The sequence below is a fragment of the Pseudophryne corroboree genome, chromosome 2 (genome assembly GCF_028390025.1).
Source record: "Pseudophryne corroboree isolate aPseCor3 chromosome 2, aPseCor3.hap2, whole genome shotgun sequence".
NCBI lineage: Eukaryota > Metazoa > Chordata > Amphibia > Anura > Myobatrachidae > Pseudophryne > Pseudophryne corroboree.
The window spans coordinates 448,691,461-448,719,227 of record NC_086445.1 but is presented as its reverse complement, the minus strand read 5'-3'; the positions used below and the strand labels follow the sequence as shown (position 1 = coordinate 448,719,227).

The window sequence follows — 27,767 nt, the reverse complement described above, 5'->3', positions numbered from 1 at the left end:
CAATCATTTCAGCTGCCTGCAAAGTTAAATGAGCTGGACCAAAATGGAGATCTGGCCCTGGACCTCGCTCTCTCCCGAAAGCTAGAGAGCATTGCCACTACTCTAGTGAACAACAGGGCAGATGTTGACATGGTAGATAAGAGAGGTTGGAGCCTGCTGCACAAAGCAATCCAGAGGGGTAAGTAGTACCCATTGAAATTACTTTAGAGTACATATGCTTTTCCATAATCTGTTTAGTATTTATCTTGTTATTATTTGTTCTTTAATAGATGATAAATTTGCTGCCAATTTCCTAATAAAAAATGGTGCTCTTGTAAATGCGGCTACAATTGCGGAACAAGAGACTCCTCTACACCTGGTTGCTGCTTGCACAATGAGGGATCGCTCCCTGGAAGTGATGTCTGATATAGCACAAATCGCTGAGGCACTTTTACACGCAGGAGCTAACCCCAACATGCAGGACGGTAAAGGAAGGTAGGACTATAGTGTTTGTCAGTTTCTAAATATAGGAATCTTGATAATAGTAAAAACAAATCTTTTAGAAGTGTTTTGTTCTTTAAGAATCCTGATATAATCTGTGGTCTTGCACTAAATGTGTGTATTTAATCAGATTTGGGCTCTCCGACATGCTTGACTAAGTTGGATAATGATCATGTGATAATCGGGCAGATGTATTAACCTGGAGAAGGCATAAGGAGGTGATTAAACCAGTGATAAGTGCAAGGTGATAAACACACCAGCCATTCAACTCCTAACTGTTAATTTACATATTGGAGCTGATTGGCTGGTACGTTTATCACCTTGCATTTATCGCTGGTTTATCACTTCCTTATGCCTTCTCCAGGTTAATACATCTGCCCCTTTCTGCTCTGTGAGGTACTGTAGCAGGATTTATCAACATGGCAAAGGGTACCTGTGAGGAAGAGCTCATATATATTACATATACAATACACACTGATAGGATGCATAATGTGGTTACAGGCAGAAAAAGTACAATGTTATTTTCTCTATCGTCCTAGTGGATGCTGGGGTTCCTGAAAGGACCATGGGGAATAGCGGCTCCGCAGGAGACAGGGCACAAAAAGTAAAGCTTTAGGATCAGGTGGTGTGCACTGGCTCCTCCCCCTATGACCCTCCTCCAAGCCTCAGTTAGATTTTTGTGCCCGGCCGAGAAGGGTGCAATCTAGGTGGCTCTCCTAAAGAGCTGCTTAGAAAAGTTTAGCTTAGGTTTTTTATTTTACAGTGAGTCCTGCTGGCAACAGGATCACTGCAACGAGGGACTTAGGGGAGAAGAAGTGAACTCACCTGCGTGCAGGATGGATTGGCTTCTTTGGCTACTGGACATTAGCTCCAGAGGGACGATCACAGGTACAGCCTGGATGGTCACCGGAGCCTCGCCGCCGGCCCCCTTGCAGATGCTGAAACAAGAAGAAGGTCCAGAATCGGCGTCATGAAGACTCCTCAGTCTTCTTAAGGTAGCGCACAGCACTGCAGCTGTGCGCCATTTCCTCTCAGCACACTTCACACGGCAGTCACTGAGGGTGCAGGGCGCTGGGAGGGGGGCGCCCTGGGAGGCAATGAAAACCTATTTTTGGCTAAAAATACCTCACATATAGCCTCCGGGGGCTATATGGAGATATTTAACCCCTGCCAGAATCCGTTAAGAGCGGGAGACGAGGCCGCCGAAAAAGGGGCGGGGCCTATCTCCTCAGCACACAGCGCCATTTTCCCTCACAGAAAGGCTGGAGGGAAGGCTCCCAGGCTCTCCCCTGCACTGCACTACAGAAACAGGGTTAAAACAGAGAGGGGGGGCACTAATTTGGCGTTAAAAATATATAAAAAAGATGCTATAAGGGAAAACACTTATATAAGGTTGTCCCTATATAATTATAGCGTTTTTGGTGTGTGCTGGCAAACTCTCCCTCTGTCTCTCCAAAGGGCTAGTAGGTCCTGTCCTCTATCAGAGCATTCCCTGTGTGTGTGCTGTGTGTCGGTACGTGTGTGTCGACATGTATGAGGACGATGTTGGTGAGGAGGCGGAGCAATTGCCCGTAATGGTGATGTCACTCTCTAGGGAGTCGACACCGGAATGGATGGCTTATTTAGGGAATTACGTGATAATGTCAACACGCGGCAAGGTCGGTTGACGACATGAGACGGCCGACAAACAATTAGTACCGGTCCAGACGTCTCAAAAACACCGTCAGGGGTTTTAAAACGCCCGTTTACTTTAGTCGGTCGACACAGACACAGACAGGGACACTGAATCCAGTGTCGACGGTGAATAAACAAACGTATTCCTTATTAGGGCCACACATTAAGGGCAATGAAGGAGGTGTTACATATTTCTGATACTACAAGTACCACAAAAGAGGGTATTATGTGGGATGTGAAAAAACTACCGTAGTTTTTCCTGAATCAGATAAATTAAATGAAGTGTGTGATGATGCGTGGGTTCCCCCCGATAGAAAATATGGGCGGTATACCCTTTCCCGCCAGAAGTTAGGGCGCGTTGGGAAACACCCCTTAGGGTGGATAAGGCGCTCACACGCTTATCAGAACAAGTGGCGGTACCGTCTATAGATAGGGCCGTCCTCAAGGAGCCAGCTGACAGGAGGCTGGAAAATATCATAAAAAGTATATACACACATACTGGTGTTATACTGCGACCAGCGATCGCCTCAGCCTGGATGTGCAGAGCTGGGGTGGCTTGGTCGGATTCCCTGACTAAAAATATTGATACCCTTGACAGGGACAGTATTTTATTGACTATAGAGCATTTAAAGGATGCATTTCTATATATGCGAGATGCACAAAGGGATATTTGCACTCTGGCATCAAGAGTAAGTGCGATGTCCATATCTGCCAGAAGATGTTTATGGACACGACAGTGGTCAGGTGATGCAGATTCCAAACGGCACAAAGGTGTATTGCCGTATAAAGGAAGAGGAGTTACTTGGGGTCGGTCCATCGGACCTGGTGGCCACGGCAACTGCTGGAAAATCCACCGTTTTTACCCTAAGTCACATCTCTGCAGAAAAAGACACCGTCTTTTCAGCTTCAGTCCTTTCGTCCCTATAAGAGTCATATCTGCCCAGGGATAGAGGAAAGGGAAGAAGACTGCAGCAGGCAGCCCATTCCCAGGAACAGAAGCGTTCCACCGCTTCTGACAAGCTCTCAGCATGACGCTGAGACCGTACAGGACCCCTGGATCCTACAAGTAGTATCCCAGGGGTACAGATTGGAATGTCGAGACGTTTCCCCTGCGCAGGCTCCTGAAGTCTGCTTTACCAAGGTCTCCCTCCGACAAGGAGGCAGTATGGGAAACAATTCACGAGCTGTATTCCCAGCAGGTGATAATTAAATTACCCCTCCTACAACAAGAAAAGGGGTATTATTCCACACTATATTGTGGTACTGAAGCCAGAAGGCTAGGTGAGACCTATTCTAAATCTAAAAAAATTTGAACACTTACAAAGGTTCAAATCAAGATGGAGTCACTCAGAGCAGTGATAACGAACCGGGAAGAAGGGGACTATATGGTGTCCCGAGACATCAGGGATGCTTACCTCCATGTCCCAAATTTGCCCTTATCACTAAGGGTACCTCAGGTTCGTGGTACAGAACTGTCACTATCAGTTTCAGACGCTGCCGTTTGGATTGTCCACGGCACCCCGGGTCTTTACCAAGGTAATGGCCGAAATGATGGTTCTTCTTCGAAGAAAAGGCGTCTTAATTATCCCTTACTTGGACGATCTCCTGATAAGGGCAAAGTCCAGGGAACAGTTGGAGGTCGGAGTAGCACTATCTCGGATACTGTTACAACAGCAGGGGTGGATTCTAAATATTCCAAAATCGCAGCTGATCCCGACAACAAGTCTCCTGTGCTTAGGGATGATTCTGGACACAGTCCAGAAAAAGGTGTTTCTCCCGGAAGAGAAAGCCAGGGAGTTATCCGAGCTAGTCAGGAACCTCCTAAAATCAGTGCATCATTGCACAAGGGCCATGGTAAAAAAATGGTGACTTCCTTCGAAGCAATTCCAGTCGGCAGATTTCATGCAAGAACTTTTCAGTGGGATCTGCTGGACAAATGGTCCGGATCGCATCTTCAGATGCATCAGCGGATAACCCTATATCCAAGGACAAGGGTGTCTCTCCTGTGGTGGTTACAGAGTGCTCATCTTCTAGAGGGCCGCAGATTCGGCATTCAGTTTTGGATGTTGGTGACCACGGAGGCCAGCCCGAGAGGCTGGGGAGCAGTCACACAAGGAAAAAATTTCCAGGGAGTGTGATCAAGTCTGGAGACTTTTCTCCACATAAATATAGCTAAGGGTAAATTTATAATGCTCTAAGCTTAGCAAGACCTCTGCTTCAAGGTCAGCCGGTATTGATCCAGTGGGATAAAACATCACGGCAGTCGCCCACGTAAATAGACAGGGCGGCACAAGAAGCAGGAGGGCAGTGGCAAAAACTGCAAGGACTTTTCGCTGGGCGGAAAATCATGTGATAGCACTGTCAGCAGTGTTTCATTCCGGGAATGGAAACTGGGAAGCAGACTTCCTCAGTAGGCACGACCTCCACCCGGCAGAGTGGGAACTTCATGGGGAAGTTTTCCACATGATTGTAAACCGTTGGGAATTACCAAAGGTGGACATGATGGCGTCCCGTCTGAACAAAAAACGGGACAGGTATTGCGCCAGGTTAAGAGACCCTCAGGCAATAGCTGTGGACGTTCTGGTAACACCGTGGGTGTACCAGTCGGTGTATGTGTTCCATCCTCTGCTTTTCATACCTAAGGTACTGAGAATTATAAGACGTAGAGGAGTAAGAACTATACTCATGGCTCCGGATTGGCCAAGAAGGACTTGGTACCCGGAACTTCAAGAGATGCTCACAGAGGACTTATGGCCTCTGCCGCTAAGAAGGGACTTGTTTCAGCAAGTACCATGTCTGTTCCAAGACTTACCGCAGCTGCGTTTGACGGCATGGCGGTGGAACGCCGGATCCTAAGGGAAAAGGCATTCAGGAAGAGGTCATTCCTACCCTGGTCAAAGCCAGAAAGGAGGTGACCGCACAACATTATCACCACATGTGGCGAAAATATGTTGCGTGGTGTGAGGCCAGGAAGGCCCCACGAAGAAATTTCAACTCGGTCGATTCCTGCATTTCCTGCAAACAGGAGTGTCTATGGGCCTCAAATTGGGGTCCATTAAGGTTCAAATTTCGGCCCTGTCGATTTTTCTTCCAGAAAGAATTGGCTTCAGTTCCTGAAGTCCAGAAGTTTGTCAAGGGAGTATTGCATATACAACCCCCTTTTGTGCCTCCAGTGGCACTGTGGGATCTCAACGTAGTTCTGGGATTCCTCAAAACACATTGGTTTAAAACCAGTCAAATCTGTGGATTTGAAGCATCTCACATGAAAAGTGAACATGCTCTTGGACCTGGCCTGGACCAGGCGAGTGTCAAATTGGTGGTTTTTTTCTCAAAAAAGCCCATATCTGTTTGTCCATTCGGACAGGGCAGAGCTGCGGACTCGTCCCCAGTTCTCTCCCTAAGGTGGTGTCAGTGTTTAACCTGAACCAGCTTATTGTGGTGTCTTGCGCCTACTAGGGACTTGGAGGACTCCAAGTTGCTAGATGTGGTCAGGGCCCTGAAAATATAGGTTCCAGGACGGCTGGAGTCAGGAAAACTGACTTGCTGTTATCCTGTATGCACCCAACAAACTGGGTGCTCTTGCTTCTAAGCAGACTTTTGCTAGTTGGATGTGTAATACAATTCAGCTTGCACATTCTGTGGCAGGCCTGCCACAGCCAAAATATGTAAATGCCCACTCCACAAGGAAGGTGGGCTCATCTTGGGCGGCTGCCCGAGGGGTCTCGGCTTTACAACTTTGCCGAGCCGCTATTTAGTCAGGGGCAAACACGTTTGTAAAATCCTACAAATTTGATAACCTGGCTAAGGAGGACCTGGAGTTCTCTCATTCGGTGCTGCAGAGTCATCCGCACTCTCCCGCCCGTTTGGGAGCTTTGGTATAATCCCCATGGTCCTTTCAGGAACCCCAGCATCCACTAGGACGATAGAGAAAATAAGAATTTACTTACCGATAATTCTATTTCTCGGAGTCCGTAGTGGATGCTGGGCGCCCATCCCAAGTGCGGATTATCTGCAATACTTGTACATAGTTACAAAAATCGGGTTATTATTGTTGTGAGCCATCTTTCAGAGGCTCCGCTGTTATCATACTGTTAACTGGGTTCAGATCACAGGTTGTACAGTGTGATTGGTGTGGCTGGTATGAGTCTTACCCGGGATTCATAAATCCTTCCTTATTGTGTACGCTCGTCCGGGCACAGTATCCTAACTGAGGCTTGGAGGAGGGTCATAGGGGGAGGAGCCAGTGCACACCACCTGATCCTAAAGCTTTACTTTTTGTGCCCTGTCTCCTGCGGAGCCGCTATTCCCCATGGTCCTTTCAGGAACCCCAGCATCCACTACGGACTCCGAGAAATAGAATTATCGGTAAGTAAATTCTTATTTAAAACACAGAACTTAGTAGTACTGTATGAGATGATAACAAAAGAATGTTTATGTAAATCCGTACAGACTAAAATAACAATGTCTTTTGTGGAAAGTTCAGAAATAATGTAGAAAATTCAGTGATCCCCTTTAGGTAGTCTACTTAGAGATATGTCCTCTTACATCTTTGCGTTGTGCGCTACAACTCGCGTTACACATAACACACGTGTGTGCTGTGTGACTCTGTAGTGCCAAGCTTCCTTTTTTGTGTTTTTTTTTTTCCCTGCAAAAATGCGTATTAGACGCAATGTAATACAAAAGGACGCATAAACAGCTTCTGCTGATTAAAATGATATGTAGCATGCCTATATTCTGTGTGTGACTGCGACTGTATTTGCATACAAAATACAGTCGCAGTTTTCCTGGAAAACACTAACGTGTGCTGTGCTGGGAGAGAGGCTGCTACAGCGACAGCCAGTCCCCTCTCCCCACCAGATATGCGCCTGACGGCAACGAATAAGGGGCAGAGCAGTGGGACCGCTCGGTTAAAGGGTGACCGCCCCACCCCCTCTGCACCGCTGACTACATCCTCCACCTAATTGGCCCATAAAGGTTTCTTTTAATACTGGATCTTGGCCGCCAGTTTACATCTTATGCATAGGATAACACCAGATAGTACAGATAAGCAAAATTGGGCGTACCCCACTTACAACATCAAACATATGTTGATTCTCATAAAGGTTTCTTTAGGGTCCTCCTTCCGATTTTTATCCTTCGTCCTACCCTAAATGGCCATAAGAGGTATAATATATGTGGATAAAGGAGGATCTTATCAGGCAAGTATTTATGAGAAAACCAATAAAATTGTATTTAATCATGTGGAAAAAAAATCAACAACGCATATACTGGTGTAGTAGAACCACTAGGAACATACAGGTAGATGTAAACAATAGCCAATGAACCGGAGAAGGGTGTAGTTTTAAATCACAACCCCTCAAATGATATGCAGTCTTAAGTACACATAGTGGGTAACTCCAGCAAGGTCTACTTCTTATTTATCTAGCACCTTCTAGAAGATAATACCTGGAATCTGGTTGCTATAGGCAACATCCCAGCTTAAATAGAACTGCCGTCTTAGTAAATTTACCCATATGTATAGTCGGCCCTCTTTTGATGTTACGTAAATGTAGGGCTGACTACACATTTTGTGTCAACACTCTTTAAGAATGTACATGATTGCAATACCTCATGCCTCATTTCTTTCTGCGGAATTCAAGTCATAAATAGTAATTTGAGAAAAATGATACAGAGGAAGTCTTAATGGTTTTTGTAAAACCAAATGACTTCTGTGGGATGCATAATTTCAGGTGCTATGTAATTCTTGTAAGTGATCTTAATGTTTTAACTTTTATGGTTTCCTCATATTTATTTTTAACTAGCTGTTCTACAGACGGGAGTTTCTGATTTTCACTGTTGTAGATATAAATGAGTGTTTAAAAATGTGGTAAATCTATATATGTAAATTTGAGACGTCTTACTGTAAGTAAATATTAATCCATGGTTCTTGGCATCACCCGAGGAGCACCCATAGCAGATACAGTAAAAAGTGACAGGACAATTTTTGTAGTTTATTAAATTCTACACACTGGAGTTGCAATCCAAATTTTGATCCGATTGTCCGCTTGGGCTTTATCGTTAACTCAACGAAAGCCACGCATCGGTAAGGACAGCATTATGTCAACCCCCTTTTCATCCCTTAAAGAGAGGTTTATTAAAATTCTAATTACTTAGTTTTTCTATTTCCCATCTGCAGAATATCTGTTAAATTTCATCTTCCGAACGTATTGGGAAGTAAGAGAATTAGTGATCAGTCAGTCAAAGAGAGAGAGAGAGTGAGTGTGTGTGTGTGTGTGTGTGTGTGTGTGTGTGTGTATATATATATCTATATATATCTATATATATATATATATATATATATACAAAGAATACAGAGTGCGCTGAAACAATGCAACTGGCCGATAATTAGTCACTTCCAGGTTCAAGGAATAAACTTCTCTTGAGTTCTTTATTCTCTTTAGACAGCTCCTGATTGAAGCCTAAAGAGAAACCCTCTCGCCAGAGAAAATCACCCGACAAAAATATACAGTTTAGTGAAAGAAGATACTTTGTATAAAATAATCTTTAATCCATACTCAAAAAGGATTTTTTGACAATGTAAAACATATTAAAATACAATGTTTGGTACACACACCAAAAATGCTTATTATGTTAAAATGACAGTCCTCTTCACCTTACAGTGTGAGCTCTTGGAGGAATAGTCACAGCAAAGGGATAGTGTACAATAATTGATAAACCCTATGCGTTTCGTCCAATCGGACTTCTTCAGGGGTATATTGTGTCTAGGTGAAAAAATGAAAATGACTCAGGAAATGATGAGGATATAAAAATACCAAATGAGAGAAGTATAGCTTATAGTGGGTACCTACCTAAAACTATATGATGTAATCCATTCCACTAGAGATATCTCTATCTTAGAGACTTTCTTTTTCAAGATGACTTAGAGTCCAATATATCACCAGCAGAATGGGAACTAATTAAGAAATAGTGCATTTAGATGCTTGATTTGTTAAGAACCGTAGCTGGAAATCTATATTAACTGGTACTGACCCGAAAAATCGCCTAAAGGCAATATGGAGGTTGATTGAATGGAAGCCTTAAGGAATAATCGAAACCATAAGGACGGTGAAAACAATTTGTCACCTGTAATAGGTTAAAAAAAGGGGAAAAACGCTCCTTAGTTATGTAACATCCATGTAAGGGAAGAGAGAAGGAATTTGAAATTTAATCCTACCGTTTATGGAAGTCTTTAATGGTTGACAACAACCGCTAGAAATATCTCTATTTTGATCTTCCTCTATTACAAGATGATTTGATTGAAATTCAATATATCACGGGTAGAGTGGAATCTAATTAGGAAATCATGCATTAGATACTTAATTTCTAAAGAAAATGGTGCAATAGGCACTTAATTCATAAAGGACCATATCTAGAAACTTTTTAATAATGCTGACCTAAAAAGCAGCATTAGGGTAATATGAAGATTGGCAAACAGCCTTAAAAAAGATGGAAACCATAAAGGACAATAAACACGGGTTGCCACCTATACTGGGGTTACAAGAAGAAAAATGATCCTTAGATTATAGGACATGTGTGTATATGAAATGAGGAACGGGGAGACATTGGAAATAACCATACCGTTTATAGGAATAGGTCTCTAATGGTTAGTGACGACCAAACAATAAAAATCTGGGGCCTCTTCCTGACTGTAACAAAAAAAATATATATATATGATTGCGTAAGGTTTATCAATATATTATAGACAGATGTAAATATAACACAAAAATGTGTACATACCACGGTTTAATAAGCCAATTTGCACACAGGATCAGTGGTATAAGGTACAATGCAAACAGGACCAATGGTGTATAGTAACGTTCCAATGGTTAGCACCTTAAATAAAGAAATTGTTCATATATCTATCAGATACTTCATATACCTTTCATATACCTTTCAAAATCTGTGCAGTTCCTCTTTCCTGCCTGGGGTGTCGCTCTCTGCTCTGGTGCTTCTTAGCACACTCTGATCTGTTACTCAGTGCTGTGATACAGACCTATGTGTGCTGAGAAGCACCAGAGCAGAGAGCGACACCCCAGGCAGGAAAGCAGAACTGCACAGGATTTGAAAGGTGCAGGGTGCTAGAATGAATATATATGAATATATATATATATATATATATATATAATGTATTTGTGTGTATGTATGTATGTGTGTGTGTATGTGTATATATATATATATATATATATATAAAAAATATATATAATGTAATGTAATTTTTTTAAATGTATGGACTGTTATATACAGTATATATCTCTGAGTGGACAGCACAGCCATCTGATATTTGTATTATCAGATTCCATTTATATGTAACTAGTTAAAAGGTCATCAAAATGAGACACCAGGGCCCAATTATAAGGGGCTGGGCAGTCGCTACTCACACACTATATACACCAGTACTGGCACGTGTAACCTCACCAGTTCCCGCACAGCCCCTGCTCAGTCTGTGGGTAGTGGACACCAGTAGCCACCAGCAGCTGGCCAGAGGGTTCTGGCATGGCCTGTGTGGGACTGGTGAACACAGGACCCTACCCCTCTGCTGGCGAGCAGTATATATAAAGCAGCTGATCTGGTTCTCTGCCTCCTTCTCGCCCACGTGATCTGCACCCCAGCACCGACCTCTCCTCCTCCCAGTCACCACGCTGCAGGACCGCCTGGTGGTTCCTGCATCCGTTTCATGGTTAATGCTGCTACTTGTTGTCGAAACCCGGGATGTTAAGTAACCTGGGGTTGCAGCATAGTATATGGAGGAGGGGGTGCAGAGGATGCGGTATATGGAGAGAGAGCAGTATATGGATGAGGGGGGGTGCCCTGTATGTAGGAGGCACAATATGGATGTGTATGGGGATGCAGTTATATCGGCAGGGGCACGGCATGCCACCCTAATTTTCATATAGTTAGGTAGAGGATGTAGTCACTGGTAGTTCCGAATATTTGGATCCCTGCACGTACCAGTGGTATACTATCTGTTTTGAGACGTACTACACGATTTTGTTTGTTCTTTACTTTTTTGTTGTATGTATCTTGAAATCATTTGAGGATTTGGCTACAGAGGAAATACACACCAAGGGAAAAGACTAATGAACTCCTTTATCGTTTTTTCTACAACCATGCGTAATAGAGACTGTTTCTTTAACTTGATTCACTTTTTCTGTTTGCTTTGGACCTTTAGTGGGCACAGTTGTTGACCGAGTTTTCCTTTTAGTAGATGAGGATCATACCATCCCCAAAAAAAAAAGCTAAAAATGATTTTGACCATAATATACACTTTTTCTTGTTTCTCCCTATTTTTAGGACCCCTCTACATACCGCTATTTTTTCTAGAAATGAGTATGTCTTTAACCAGCTGCTACAGTGCAAACAGTAAGTAATCAGATAAACAAACTGGTTTTCAGTGCTATAATGCAGCCAGTAGGATAAATTGTTCAAATATTGTGACTAAAGCTGGCTACACCTGCTGTAATATCTCATCCACTGTAGTGCTGCAAGACGATCGCAGTTCCAGAGGTCTATGTACTAAGCCTTTGAGAAGGATAAAGTACATGGAAATAAAGTACCAATAAACCAGCTCCTGTCATTTTTCAAACACAACCTGTAACATGGCAATTAGGAGCTCATTGGCTAGTTCTTTATCTCCGTCCACTTGATATCTCTCCAAGGCTTAGTACGTAGACCCCAATGAAAGTAGGGGGATTTTATATTGGTAATAGTGAGGTGTGAAGATTATCTACCAGCCACCAACAGGCCTTGGTGTTGCTAGATCTGATCAGCAGCTGGTCCCAGCCCCAAAAGGCAAATTCCTGTCTAGTTTTGCCACCAATGTGATCCTGTGGCCAGCAACACCCAAATGTCCTCACGAGCTTAAGTCATGAAATTAGTAAATCTTGTGCAGTGCTTTATACCCCTTTATGTTACATAGCAAATAGCGTATATTCCATTCAATAAACTGGTTTCTCTGACGTCCTAGTGGATGCTGGGAACTCCGAAAGGACCATGGGGAATAGCGGCTCCGCAGGAGACTGGGCACAACTAAAGAAAGCTTTTAGGTCACCTGGTGTGCACTGGCTCCTCCCACTATGACCCTCCTCCAAGCCCCAGTTAGATTTTGTGCCCGGCCGAGGTTGGATGCACACTAGGGGCTCTCCTGAGCTTCTAGAAAGAAAGTATATAATTAGGTTTTTTATTTTACAGTGAGACCTGCTGGCAACAGGCTCACTGCAGCGAGGGACTAAGGGGAGAAGAAGCGAACCTACCTGCTTGCAGCTAGCTTGGGCTTCTTAGGCTACTGGACACCATTAGCTCCAGAGGGACCGACCGCATGGAACTGGCCTTGGTGTTCGGTCCCGGAGCCGCGCCGCTGTCCCCCTTACAGAGCCAGAAGTAAGAAGAGGTCCGGAAAATCGGCGGCAGAAGACATCAGTCTTCACCAAGGTAGCGCACAGCACGGCAGCTGTGCGCCATTGCTCCTCAATCACACTTCACACTCCGGTCACTGAGGGTGCAGGGCGCTAGGGGGGGGCGCCCTGAGCAGCAATAAAAAGACCTTGGCTGGCAAAAATACAATATATAGCCCCAGAGGCTATATATGTGATAATTACCCCTGCCAGAATCCATAAAAAAGCGGGAGAATAGTCCGCGAAAAAGGGGCGGAGCTATCTCCTTCAGCACACTGGCGCCATTTCTCCCTCACTGCTCAGCTGGAAGGAAGCTCCCTGGCTCTCCCCTGCAGTCTACACTACAGAAAAGGGTAAAAAAAGAGAGGGGGGGCACTAAATTTAGGCGCAGTATATATAACAGCAGCTATAGGGGACATAATTCAGTTAGTCCCTGCATTATATAGCGCTCTGGTGTGTGCTGGCATACTCTCTCACTCTGTCTCCCCAAAGGGCTTTTGTGGGTCCTGTCCTCTGTTAGAGCATTCCCTGTGTATGTGCGGTGTGTCGGTACGGCTGTGTCGACATGTTTGATGAGGATAATGATGTGGAGGCTGAGCAGATGCCTATAGAAGGGATGTCACCCCCTGCGGGGCAGACACCTGAGTGGATGGACTTATGGAAGGAATTGCGTGCACGTGTCGACTCCTTACACAAAAAATTTGACGACATGCCAAATGCGGGACAGCCGGCTTCTCAGCTCGTGCCTGTCCAGGCGTCTCAAAGGCCATCGGGGGCTCTAAAACGCCCGCTACCTCAGATGGCAGACGCAGATGTCGACACGGATACTGACACCAGTGTCGACGACGATGAGTCTAGTCTAATGTCCACTAAGGCCATTCGTTGCTTGATTGAAGCAATGAAAGAGGTGTTACAAATTTCTGATATAAACCCAGGTACCACTAAAAAGGGTATTATGTTGGGGAGAAAAAACTACCCGTAGTCTTTCCCCCATCAGAAGAATTAAATGAAGTGTGTAAAGAAGCGTGGGCTTTCCCTGATAAAAGATTGGTAATCTCTAAGAAGTTACTAATGGCGTTCCCTTTCCCGCCAGAGGATAGGTCACGTTGGGAGACACCACCTAGGGTGGATAAAGCGCTCACACGTTTGTCTAAAAAGGTGGCACTACCGTCTCCGAATACGGCCGCCCTCAAGGAACCTGCTGATAGAAAGCAGGAGGCTATCCTGAAGTCTGTATATACACACTCAGGCATTATACTTAGACCTGCTTTTGCGTCAGCATGGATGTGCAGTGCTGCCGCTGCGTGGTCAGATTCCCTGTCAGGAAATATTGACACCCTAGACAGGGACACTATTCTGCTAACCATAGAGCATATAAAAGACTCAGTCTTATACGTGAGAGATGCACAGAGGGAGATCTGCCGGCTGGCATCTAAAATAAGTGCATTGTCCATTTCTGCTAGGAGAAGCTTATGGACTCGCCAGTGGACAGGGGATGCAGATTCAAAAAGGCACATGGAAGTTTTGCCTTATAAGGGTGAGGAGTTATTCGGGGATGGTCTCTCGGACCTAGTTTCCACAGCAACTGCTGGGAAGTCAGCATTTTTACCCCATGTTCCCTCACAGCCTAAAAAGGCGCCGTTTTATCAGGTACAGTCCTTTCGGACTCAGAAAAACAGGCGTGGAAAAGGCGGGTCCTTTCTGTCCAGAGGCAGAGGTAGGGGAAAAAGGCTGCAACAAACAGCAGGTTCCCAGGAGCAAAAGTCCTCCCCCCGCTTCTTCCAAGTCCGCCGCATGACGGTGGGGCTCCACAGGCGGAGCCAGGTACGGCGGGGGGCCGCCTCAAAAATTTCAGCGATCAGTGGGCTCGCTCACAGGTGGATCCCTGGATCCTGCAAATAGTATCTCAAGGGTACAAACTGGAATTCGAGGCGTCTCCACCCCACCGGTTCCTAAAATCAGCCTTGCCGACAACTCCCTCAGGCAGGGAGGCTGTGCTAGAGGCAATTCACAAGCTGTATTCCCAGCAGGTGATAGTCAAGGTGCCCCTACTTCAACAAGGACGGGGTTACTATTCCACACTGTTTGTGGTACCGAAACCGGACGGTTCGGTGAGACCCATTTTAAATTTGAAATCCTTGAACACATACATAAAAAAATTCAAGTTCAAGATGGAATCGCTCACGGCGGTTATTGCAAGCCTGGACGAGGGGGATTACATGGTATCCCTGGACATCAAGGATGCTTACCTGCATGTCCCCATTTACTATCCTCACCAGGAGTACCTCAGATTTGTGGTACAGGATTGCCATTACCAATTCCAGACGCTGCCGTTTGGACTCTCCACGGCACCGAGGGTGTTTACCAAAGTAATGGCGGAAATGATGATACTCCTTCGAAGAAAGGGAGTTTTAATTATCCCGTACTTGGACGATCTCCTAATAAAGGCGAGGTCCAAGGAGCAGTTGTTGGTGGGAGTAGCACTATCTCAGGAGGTGCTACACCAGCACGGTTGGATTCTGAATATTCCAAAATCACAGCTGGTTCCGACGACACGTCTACTGTTCCTGGGTATGATCCTGGACACAGTCCAGAAAAAAGTGTTTCTCCCGGAGGAGAAAGCTAAGGAGCTGTCATCTCTAGTCAGAGACCTCCTGAAACCGAAACAGGTATCGGTGCATCACTGCACGCGGGTCCTGGGAAAGATGGTGGCTTCTTACGAAGCAATTCCTTTCGGCAGGTTCCATGCCAGAATCTTTCAGTGGGACCTGTTGGACCAATGGTCCGGAATCGCATCTTCAGATGCATCGCCTAATAACCCTGTCTCCAAGAACCAGGGTGTCTCTGCTGTGGTGGCTGCAGAGTGCTCATCTTCTAGAGGGCCGCAGATTCGGCATACAGGACTGGGTCCTGGTGACCACGGATGCCAGCCTTCGGGGCTGGGGGGCAATCACACAGGGAAGAAACTTCCAAGGACTATGGTAGAGTCAGGAGACTTCCCTACACATAAATATTCTGGAACTAAGGGCCATTTACAACGCCCTAAGTCAGGCAAAATCCCTGCTTCTACACCAGCCAGTACTGATCCAGTCAGACAACATCACGGCAGTCGCCCATGTAAATCGACAAGGCGGCACAAGAAGCAGGATGGCAATGGCAGAAGCCACAAGGATTCTCCGATGGGCGGAAAATCACGTATTAGCACTGTCAGCAGTGTTCATTCCGGGAGTGGACAACTGGGAAGCAGACTTTCTCAGCAGGCACGACCTCCACCCGGGAGAGTGGGGACTTCATCCAGAAGTCTTCACGCTGATTGTAAATCGATGGGAACGTCCACAAGTGGACATGATGGCGTCCCGCCTAAACAAAAAACTAGAGAGATATTGCGCCAGGTCAAGGGACCCTCAGGCGATAGCTGTGGACGCTCTGGTGACACCGTGGGTGTACCAGTCAGTTTGTGTTCCCTCCTCTGCCTCTCATACCAAGGGTACTGAGAATAATAAGAAACCGAGGAGTAAGAACAATACTCGTGGTTCCGGATTGGCCAAGACGAGCGTGGTACCCGGAACTTCAAGAGATGATCTCAGAGGACCCATGGCCTCTGCCACTCAGACAGGTCCTGCTGCAGCAGGGGCCCTGTCTGTTCCAAGACTTACCGCGGCTGCGTTTGACGGCATGGCGGTTGAACGCCGGATCCTGAAGGAAAAGGGCATTCCGGAGGAGGTCATTCCTACGCTGATTAAAGCCAGGAAAGATGTAACTGCAAAGCATTATCACCGCATATGGCGGAAATATGTTGCTTGGTGTGAGGCCAAAAAGGCCCCAACAGAGGAATTTCAACTAGGTCGATTTCTGCATTTCCTACAAGCAGGAGTGACTATGGGCCTGAAATTAGGCTCCATTAAGGTACAGATCTCGGCTCTGTCGATTTTCTTCCAGAAAGAACTGGCTTCACTACCTGAAGTTCAGACGTTTGTGAAGGGAGTGCTACACATTCAGCCCCCGTTTGTGCCTCCAGTGGCACCTTGGGATCTCAACGTGGTGTTGAGTTTCTTAAAATCACATTGGTTTGAGCCACTTAAAACCGTGGATCTAAAATATCTCACGTGGAAAGTGGTCATGTTATTGGCCTTGGCTTCGGCCAGGCGTGTTGTCAGAATTGGCAGCTTTGTCTTGTAAAAGCCCTTATCTGATTTTCCATATGGATAGGGCAGAATTGAGGACTCGTCCTCAGTTTCTCCCTAAGGTGGTATCAGCTTTTCACTTGAACCAACCTATTGTGGTGCCTGCGGCTACTAGGGACTTGGAGGATTCCAAGTTGCTGGACGTAGTCAGGGCCTTGAAAATTTATGTTTCCAGGACGGCTGGAGTCAGGAAAACTGACTCGCTATTTATCCTGTATGCACCCAACAAGCTGGGTGCTCCTGCTTCTAAGCAGTCTATTGCTCGCTGGATTTGTAGCACAATTCAGCAGGCGCATTCTGCGGCTGGACTGCCGCATCCTAAATCAGTAAAAGCCCATTCCACAAGGAAGGTGGGCTCATCTTGGGCGGCTGCCCGAGGGGTCTCGGCTTTACAACTTTGCCGAGCTGCTACTTGGTCAGGGGCAAACACGTTTGCAAAATTCTACAGATTTGATACCCTGGCTGAGGAGGACCTTGAGTTCTCTCATTCGGTGCTGCAGAGTCATCCGCACTCTCCCGCCCGTTTGGGAGCTTTGGTATAATCCCCATGTCCTTTCGGAGTTCCCAGCATCCACTAGGACGTCAGAGAAAATAAGATTTTACTCACCGGTAAATCTATTTCTCGTAGTCCGTAGTGGATGCTGGGCGCCCGTCCCAAGTGCGGATTGTCTGCAAAACTTGTACATAGTTACTGTTAACTAAAGGGTTATTGTTGAGCCATCTGTTGAGAGGCTCAGTTGTTTTTCATACTGTTAAACTGGGTATAGTATCACGAGTTATACAGTGTGATTGGTGTGGCTGGTAAGAGTCTTACCCGGGATTCAAAATTCTTCCTTATTATGTCAGCTCGTCCGGGCACAGTGTCCTAACTGAGGCTTGGAGGAGGGTCATAGTGGGAGGAGCCAGTGCACACCAGGTGACCTAAAAGCTTTCTTTAGTTGTGCCCAGTCTCCTGCGGAGCCGCTATTCCCCATGGTCCTTTCGGAGTTCCCAGCATCCACTACAGACTACGAGAAATAGATTTACCAGTGAGTAAAATCTTATTTTTATCTTATATAGTGACATTGCAAAAAAGTACTAAAGCAAAAAAATGCCTACAGAGGTGACAGGTCCACAGTTATAGAAAAGTATGCATTTATCTTCGTTCTATAAATGCTAAAAATTATAAAAATATATATGTTACAATAGATTACAAAACAGAAAACTATCTTGCAATGACTATTTCACATTCTGGGCGGATTCATTTTCCATTGTACCTCCCTATATACGGAGTATTACTGTATTGTGTTTTTTGCTCCATCCGTAATAAAAATGTGTGAAAAAAGGAAAGATATACATTATAAAAAAATGTGTATATATATTTTAGATAATTGCTTTAGCAATCCCTTGAGGAACACAATACCCCAAGATTACTGGAGGTTAGGGATTATCAATAGGTGCCTTTAGCAGGTACAGTTCTATAGCACAATGCAATGCCCTACCGTTTGCTGAAATATACTATTTGTGTGTTCTGCAAAAAAAATATCAACAATCTCCCCATTTTTTGTGAATGAGGGACAGCCCTGCCAAGACTGATATTGAATATGTCATTGTTCCCCATCATAAGCTTCATAATTTCATGCACTTGGAATGTTACCAGAGACATATGAAAAAAATGACTACATGTACAAATTGGGGTGTAAGCTCATGGTAAAAATTTATTTTTCCATTTTACTCCCCATGTGCTCACAGTACAAATCCAATTTCTCTAACGTCCTAGTGGATGCTGGGGACTCCGTAAGGACCATGGGGAATAGACGGGCTCCGCAGGAGACTGGGCACTCTAAGAAAGATTTAGTACTACTGGTGTGCACTGGCTCCTCCCTCTATGCCCCTCCTCCAGACCTCAGTTAGAATCTGTGCCCGGACAGAGCTGGGTGCATTTTAGTGAGCTCTCTTGAGCTTGCTAATAAGAAAGTATTTTAGTTAGGTTTTTTATTTTAAGAGAGCTTCTGCTGGCAACAGACTCTCTGCTACGTGGGACTGAGGGGAGAGAAGCAAACCTACTAACTGCGGCTAGGTTGCGCTTCTTAGGCTACTGGACACCATTAGCTCCAGAGGGATCGAACACAGGAACCTAACCTTGGTCGACCGTTCCCGGAGCCGCGCCGCCGTCCCCCTCGCAGAGCCAGAAGACAGAAACCGGCGGGTTGAAGCAAGAAGACGTCAAAATCAGCGGCAGAAGACTCCTGTCTTCATATGAGGTAGCGCACAGCACTGCAGTTGTGCGCCATTGCGCCCACACTAACCCACACACTCCGGTCACTGTAGGGTGCAGGGCGCAGGGGGGGGTGCCCTGGGCAGCAATTGATTACCTCCTGGCAAAAAAGCAGCATATATACAGCTGGGCACTGTATTATGCATGAGCCCCCGCCATTAATTTTACACAAAATCGCGGGACAGAAGCCCGCCGCTGAGGGGGCGGGGCCTTCTTCCTCAGCACTCACCAGCGCCATTTTCTCTCCACAGTTCCGCTGAGAGGAAGCTCCCCAGGCTCTCCCCTGCAGACTCACGGTAGAAAGAGGGTAAAAAGAGAGGGGGGGCACATAAATTTAGCGCATTAATCATATATACAGCAGCTACTGGGTAAACACTAAGTTACTGTGTTATTCCTGGGTCATATAGCGCTGGGGTGTGTGCTGGCATACTCTCTCTCTGTCTCTACAAAAGGCCTTGTGGGGGTCCTGTCCTCATATAGAGCATCCCCTGTGTGTGTGGTGTGTCGGTACGCGTGTGTCGACATGTTTGACGAGGAGGGCTATGTGGAGGCAGAGCAGGTGCAGATGAATGACGTGTCTCCGCCGACGGCGCCGACACCTGATTGGATGGATATGTGGAAGGTGTTAAATGATAATGTAAACTCCTTGCATAAAAGGTTGGATAAAGCTGATGCCTTGGGACAGTCGGGGTCTCAGCCCATGCCTGATCCTACAGCGCAGAGGCCGTCAGGGTCTCAGAAGCTTCCACTATCCAAAATTGTTGACACAGATATCGACACGGATTCTGACTCCAGTGTCGATGACGATGATGATGCAAAATTGCAGTCTAAAATGGCTAAAGCCATCCGCTACATGATTATAGCAATGAAGGATGTATTGCACATATCAGAGGTAAACCCTGTCCTTGACAAGAGGGTTTATATGTATGGGGAGAAAAAGCAAGAGGTGACTTTTCCCCCTTCACATGAGTTAAATGAGTTATGTGAAAAAGCGTGGGATTCCCCCGATAGAAAAGTGCTGATTTCCAAAAGGTTACTTATGGCGTACCCTTTCCCGCCAACGGACAGGATGCGCTGGGAATCCTCCCCTAGGGTAGATAAAGCTCTGACACGCTTATCTAAGAAGGTGGCCCTGCCGTCACAGGATACGGCCTCCCTAAAGGATCCTGCCGATAGGAAGCAGGAAAGTATCCTGAAGTCTGTTTATACACATTCAGGTACTCTACTGAGGCCGGCGATTGCGTCGGCCTGGATGTGTAGTGCTGTAGCAGCATGGACAGATAATCTGTCTGAGGAACTGAATACCTTAGACAAGGATACCATTTTACTGACCCTGGGGCATATAAAAGACGCTATCCTATATATGAGGGATGCCCAGAGGGACATTTGCCTACTGGGCTCTAGAATAAATGCAATGTCAATTTCTGCCAGAAGGGTCCTGTGGACTCGGCAATGGACAGGTGATGCCGACTCCAAAAAGCACATGGAGGTTTTACCTTACAAGGGTGAGGAATTGTTTGGGGACGGTCTCTCGGACCTAGTTTCCACAACTACGGCTGGGAAGTCAAATTTTTTGCCATATATTCCCTCACAGCCTAAGAAAGCACCGTATTACCAAATGCAGTCCTTTCGATCACAAAGAAGCAAGAAAGTCAGAGGTGCATCCTTTCTTGCCAGAGGCAGGGGTAGAGGAAAGAAGCTGCACCATACAGCTAGTTCCCAGGAACAGAAGTCCTCCCCGGCTTCCACTAAATCCACCGCATGACGCTGGGGCTCCACAGGTGGAGCCAGGAGCGGTGGGGGCGCGTCTCCGAAATTTCAGTCACCAGTGGGTTTGCTCACAGGTGGATCCCTGGGCTATACAGATTGTGTCTCAGGGATACAAGCTGGAATTCGAAGTGATGCCCCCTCACCGTTACCTCAAATCGGCCCTGCCAGCTTCCTCCATGGAAAGGGAAGTAGTGTTAGCGGCAATTCACAAGTTATATCTCCAGCAGGTGGTGGTAAAGGTTCTCCTCCTTCAACAGGGAAGGGGATACTATTCCACAATGTTTGTGGTATTGAAACCCGGACGGTTCGGTCAGACCCATATTGAATTTAAAGTCCCTGAACATTTATCTGAAAAGATTCAAGTTCAAAATGGAATCGCTCAGAGCAGTCATTGCAAGCCTGGAAGAGGGGGATTTTATGGTGTCTCTGGACATCAAGGATGCTTACTTGCATGTCCCCATTTCTCCACCTCATCAGGAGTACCTCAGATTTGTGGTACAGGACTGTCATTACCAATTCCAGACGTTGCCGTTTGGGCTCTCCACGGCACCGAGAATATTTACCAAGGTAATGGCAGAAATGATGGTGATCCTGAGAAAGCAAGGAGTCAGTTATCCCATAATTGGACGATCTCCTCATAAAGGCGAGGTCCAGAGAGCAGTTGCTGATCAGCGTAGCACACTCTCAGGAAGTATTGCAGCAGCATGGCTGGATTCTGAATATCCCAAAGTCGCAGCTGATTCCTACGACGCGTCTGCCCTTTCTGGGCATGATTCTGGACACAGACCAGAAGAAGGTGTTTCTCCCGGCGGAGAAGGCTCAGGAGCTCGTGACTCTAGTCAGAGACCTCTTAAAACCGAAACAGGTGTCGGTGCATCACTGCACGCGAGTCCTGGGAAAGATGGTGGCATCGTACGAAGCTATTCCCTTCGGCAGGTTCCATGCGAGGATCTTTCAGTGGGATCTGTTGGACAAGTGGTCCGGATCGCATCATCAGATGCATCGGCTGATCACTCTGTCCCCGAGGGCCAGGGTGTCTCTTCTGTGGTGGCTGCAGAGTGCTCACCTTCTCGAGGGCCGCAGGTTCGGCATACAGGACTGGGTCCTGGTGGCCACGGATGCGAGCCTCCGAGGATGGGGGCAGTCACTCAGGGAAGAAACTTCCAAGGGTTGTGGTCAAGTCAGGAGGCTTGTCTGCACATAAATATCCTGGAACTAAGGGCCATATACAACGCCCTGAGTCAAGCGGAGCCTCTGCTTCGCAACCAACCGGTACTGATTCAGTCAGACAACATCACCAGAGTGGCTCATGTAAACCGCCAGGGCGGCACAAGAAGCAGAGTGGCGATGGCGGAAGCCACCAGGATTCTTCGTTGGGCGTAGAATCACGTGCAAGCAGTGTCAGCAGTGTTCATTCCGGGAGTGGATAACTGGGAAGCAGACTTCCTCAGCAGGCACGACCTCCACCCGGGAGAGTGGGGACTTCATCACGAAGTCTTCACTCAGATTACAAATCGATGGGAACTGCCACAGGTGGACATGATGGCGTCCCGTCTCAACAAAAAGCTACAAAGGTATTGCGCCAGGTCAAGAGACCCTCGGGCGATAGCTGTGGACGCACTAGTAACACCGTGGGTGTTCCAGTCGGTCTATGTGTTTCCTCCTCTTCCTCTCATACCCAAGGTGCTGAGAATCGTAAGAAAAAGAGGAGTGAGAACAATACTCATTGTTCCGGATTGGCCAAGAAGGACTTGGTACCCGGAACTGCAAGAAATGCTCACAGAGGACCCATGGCCTCTGCCTCTCAGACAGGACCTGTTGCAACAGGGGCCCTGTCTGTTCCAAGACTAACCGCGGCTGCGTTTGACGGCATGGCGGTTGAACGCAGGATCCTAGCGGAAAAAGGCATTCCGGATGAAGTTATTCCTACGCTGATAAAGGCTAGGAAGGACGTGACAGCAAAACACTATCACCGTATATGGCGAAAATATGTTGCCTGGTGTGAGGCCAGGAAGGCCCCTATAGAGGAATTCCAGCTGGGCCGGTTCCTGCACTTCCTACAGTCTGGAGTGACTATGGGCTTGAAGTTGGGGTCCATAAAGGTCCAGATTTCGGCCCTATCTATTTTCTTTCAAAAGGAACTGGCTTCTCTTCCTGAAGTTCCGACGTTTGTTAAGGGAGTGCTGCATATTCAGCCCCCTTTTGTGCCACCAGTGGCACCTTGGGATCTCAACGTGGTGTTGGGTTTCCTGAAATCCCACTGGTTTGAGCCACTTAAGACCGTGGAGCTAAAGTATCTCACGTGGAAGGTGGTCATGCTATTGGCCTTAGCTTCGGCTAGGCGTGTGTCAGAATTGACGGCTTTGTCATGTAAAAGCCCCTATCTGGTTTTCCATATGGACAGGGCAGAATTGCGGACTCGTCCGCATTTTCTGCCGAAGGTGGTGTCATCTTTTCATTTGAACCAACCTATTGTGGTGTCTGCGGCTACTCGTGACTTGGAGGATTCCAAGTTGCTTGATGAAGTCAGGGCTTTGAAGATCTATGTAGCCAGGACGGCTGGAGTCAGGAAAACTGACTCGCTGTTTATCCTGTATGCATCCAACAAGCTGGGTGCTCCTACTTCAAAGCAAACCATTGCTCGCTGGATCTGTAACACGATTCAGCAGGCTCATTCTGCGGCTGGATTGCCGCATCCAAAATCAGTGAAAGCCCATTCCACAAGGAAAGTGGGCTCTTCTTGGGCGGCTGCCCGAGGGGTCTCGGCATTACAGCTTTGCCGAGCAGCTACTTGGTCAGGTTCAAACACATTTGCTAAGTTCTACAAGTTTGATACCCTGGCTGAGGAGGACCTTGTGTTTGCTCATTCGGTGCTGCAGAGTCATCCGCACTCTCCCGCCCGTTTGGGAGCTTTGGTATAACCCCCATGGTCTTTACGGAGTCCCCAGCATCCACTAGGACGTTAGAGAAAATAAGATTTTACTCACCGGTAAATCTATTTCTCGTAGTCCGTAGTGGATGCTGGGCGCCCGTCCCAAGTGCGGACTTTCTGCAATTCGTGTATATAGTTATTGCTTAATAAAGGGTTATGTTATGTTGGCATCCATTGTTTGATGCTCTGTTGTTGTTCATACTGTTGACTGGGTAAGTTTATCACAAGTTATACGGTGTGATTGGTGTGGCTGGTATGAGTCTTACCCTGGATTCCAAAATCCTTTCCTTGTAATGTCAGCTCTTCCGGGCACAGTTTCCTTAACTGAGGTCTGGAGGAGGGGCATAGAGGGAGGAGCCAGTGCACACCAGTAGTACTAAATCTTTCTTAGAGTGCCCTGTCTCCTGCGGAGCCCGTCTATTCCCCATGGTCCTTACGGAGGCCCCAGCATCCACTACGGACTACGAGAAATAGATTTACCGGTGAGTAAAATCTTATTATTTCTGTTTTCCTGTTGGCAAGCCCTCGCTGCGGGTGACTACTTTTTTTTCTTACTTGTGTTGTCATTTCTCTAACGTCCTAGTGGATGCTGGGGACTCCGTCAGGACCATGGGGAATAGCGGCTCCGCAGGAGACAGGGCACAAAAGCAAGCTTTTAGGATCACATGGTGTGTACTGGCTCCTCCCCCTATGACCCTCCTCCAAGCCTCAGTTAGGTTTTTGTGCCCGGCCGAGAAGGGTGCAATCTAGGTGGCTCTCTTAAAGAGTTGCTTAGAAAAAGTTTTTAGGTTCTTTATTTTCAGTGAGTCCTGCTGGCAACAGGCTCACTGCATCGAGGGACTTAGGGGAGAGATTTTCAACTCACCTGCGTGCAGGATGGATTGGATTCTTAGGCTACTGGACATAGCTCCAGAGGGAGTCGGAACACAGGGCTCGCCCTGGGGTTCGTCCCGGAGCCGCGCCGCCGACCCCCCTTGCAGATGCTGAAGATGAAGAGGTCCGGAACCAGGCGGCAGAAGACTCTCAGTCTTCATCAGGTAGCGCACAGCACTGCAGCTGTGCGCCATTGTTGTCAGCACACTTCACACAGCGGTCACGGAGGGTGCAGGGCGCTGGGGGGGGGGGGCGCCCTGGGCAGCAATGTATAATACCTGTATGGCGAAAAATACATCACATATAGCCCTTGAGGCTATATGGATGTATTTAACCCCTGCCAGATATCTAAAACTCTGGAGAAGAAGCCCGCCGAAAAGGGGGCGGGGCCTATTCTCCTCAGCACACAGCGCCATTTTCCCTCACAGAAAGGCTGGTGGGAAGGCTCCCATGATCTCCCCTGCACTGCACTACAGAAACAGGGTTAAAACAGAGAGGGGGGGCACTGATTTGGCGATATGTATATATATTAAAATGCTATAAAAGGAACACTTATATAAAGGTTGTCCCTGGATAATTATAGCGTTTTGGTGTGTGCTGGCAAACTCTCCCTCTGTCTCCCCAAAGGGCTAGTGGGTCCTGTCCTCTATCAGAGCATTCCCTATGTGTGTGCTGTATGTCGGTACGTGTGTGTCGACATGTATGAGGAAAATATTGGTGAGGAGGCGGAGCAAATTGCCTGTAATGGTGATGTCACTCTCTAGGGAGTCGACACCGGAATGGATGGCTTATTTATGGAAATTACGTGACAATGTCAACACGCTGCAAGCCGGTTGACGACATGAGAGGGCCGGCGAACAAATTAGTATCTGTCCAGGCGTCTCAAACACCGTCAGGGGCTGTAAAATGCCCATTTACCTCAGTCGGTCGACCCAGACACGGACACTGATTTCAGTGTCGACGGTGAAGAAAAAAACGTATTTTCTTTTAGGGCCACACGTTAAGGGCAATGAAGGAGGTGTTACATATTTCTGATACTCCAAGTACCACAAAAAAGGGTATTATGTGTGAGGTGAAAAAACTACCTGTAGTTTTTCCTGAATCAGATAAATTAAATGAAGTGTGTGATGATGCGTGGGTTTACCCCGATAGAAAATTATTGGCGGTATACCCTTTCCCGCCAGAAGTTAAGGCGCGGTGGGAAACACCCCTCAGGGTGGATAAGGCGCTCACACGCTTATCAGAACAAGTGGCGGTACCATCTACGGATAGGGCCGTACTTAAGGAGCCAGCTGATAGGAGGCTGAAAAATATCCTAAAAAGTATACACACACATGCTGGTGTTATACTGCGACCAGCGATCGCCTCAGCCTGGATGTGCAGAGCTGAGGTGGCTTGGTCGGATTCCCTGACTAAAAATATTGATACCTTTGACAAGGACAGTATTTTATTGACTATAGAGCATTTAAAGGATGCATTTCTATATATGCGAGATGCGCAAAGGGATATTTGCACTCTGGCATCAAGAGTAAATGCGATGTCCATATCTGCAAGAAGATGTTTATGGACACGACAGTGGTCAGGTGATGCAGATTCCAAACGGCACAAAGATGTATTGCCGTATAAAGGGGAGGAGTTATTTGGGGTCGGTCCATGGGACCTGGTGGCCAGGGCAACTGCTGGAAAATCCACCGTTTTTTACCCTAAGTCACATCTCTGCAGAAAAAGACACCGTCTTTTCAGCCTCAGTCCTTTCGTCCCTATAAGAGTCATATCTGCCCAGGGATAGAGGAAAGGGAAGAAGACTGCAGCAGGCAGCCCATTCCCAGGAACAGAAGCCCTCCACCGCTTCTACCAAGTTCTCAGCATGACGCTGGGACCGTACAGGACCCCTGGATCCTACAAGTAGTATCCAAGGGGTACAGATTGGAATGTCGAGAGGTTTCCCCCCTCGCAGGTTCCTGTAGTCTGCTGTACCAATGTCTCCCTCCGACAGGGAGGCAGTATTGAAAACAATTCACAAGCTGTATTCCCAGCAGGTGATAATAAAATTACCCCTCCGACAACAAGGAAAGGGGTATTACTCCACACTATATGGTGGTACTGAAGGCTAGGTGAGACCTATTCTAAATCTGAAAAATTTGAACACTTGCAAGGGTTCAAATCCAGATGGAGTCACTCAGAGCAGTGATAGCAAAGAACAAGGGGACTATATGGTGTCCCGGGACATCAGGGATGCTTACCTCCATGTCCCAAAATTTGCCTTTTCTCACCAAGGGTACCTCAGGTTCGTGGTACAGAACTGTCACTATCAGTTTCAAGACGATGCCGTTGGATTGTCCAAGGCACCCCGGGTCCTTACCAAGGTAATGACCGAAAGGAGGATTCGTCTTCAAAGAAAATGGACGACCTCCTGATAAGAACAAGGTCCAGAGAACAGTTGGAGGTCGGAGTAGCACTATCTCAAGTAGTTCTACGACAGCACGGGTGGATTCTAAATATTCCAAAACCGCAGTTGTTCCGACGACATGTCTGCTGGTCCTAGGGATGATTCTGGACACAGTCCAGGAAAAGGTGTTTCTCCCAGAGGAGAAAGCCAGGGAGTTATCCGAGCTAATCGGGATCCTCCTAAAACCAGGAAAAGTGTCAGTGCATCATTGCACAAGAGTCCTGGTAAAAATGGTGGCTTATTACGAAGCGCTTCCATTCGGCAGATTTCACGCAAGAACTCTTCAGTGGGATCTGCTGGACAAATGGTCCGGATCGCATCTTCAGATGCATCAGCGGATAACCCTATATCCAAGGACAAGGGTGTCTCTCCTGTGGTGATTACAGAGTGCTCATCTTCTAGAGGGCCGCAGATTCGGCATTCAGGATTGGATGCTGGTGACCACGGAGGCCAGCCTGAGAGGCTGGGGAGCAGTCACACAAGGAGTGTGATCAAGTCTGGAGAATTCTCTCCACATAAATATACTGGAGCTAAGAGCAAATTTATAATGCTCTAAGCTTAGCAAGACCTCTGCTTCAAGGTCAGCCGGTATTGATCCAGTGGGATAACATCACGGCAGTCGCCCACGTAAACAGAAAGGGCGGCACAAGAAGCAGGAGGGCAGTGGCAAAACTGCAAGGATTTTTCGCTAGGCGGAAAATCATGTGATAGCACTGTC

General features: G+C 46.9%; 1 protein-coding gene across 2 annotated transcripts in view; it reads left to right on the top strand.

The window, feature by feature from the left end:
• The window catches only part of ANKFY1 (ankyrin repeat and FYVE domain containing 1), a 249,891-nt gene that overhangs the window by 121,441 nt on the left and 100,683 nt on the right, over positions 1 to 27,767 (top strand). For both annotated transcript variants that reach the window (XM_063953705.1, XM_063953704.1), the window contains exons 7-9: positions 13 to 178; positions 270 to 474; positions 11,485 to 11,553. In XM_063953705.1, coding sequence (XP_063809775.1) covers positions 13 to 178; positions 270 to 474; positions 11,485 to 11,553 — 440 coding nt within the window. The remainder of the gene's footprint in view (positions 1 to 12; positions 179 to 269; positions 475 to 11,484; positions 11,554 to 27,767) is intronic.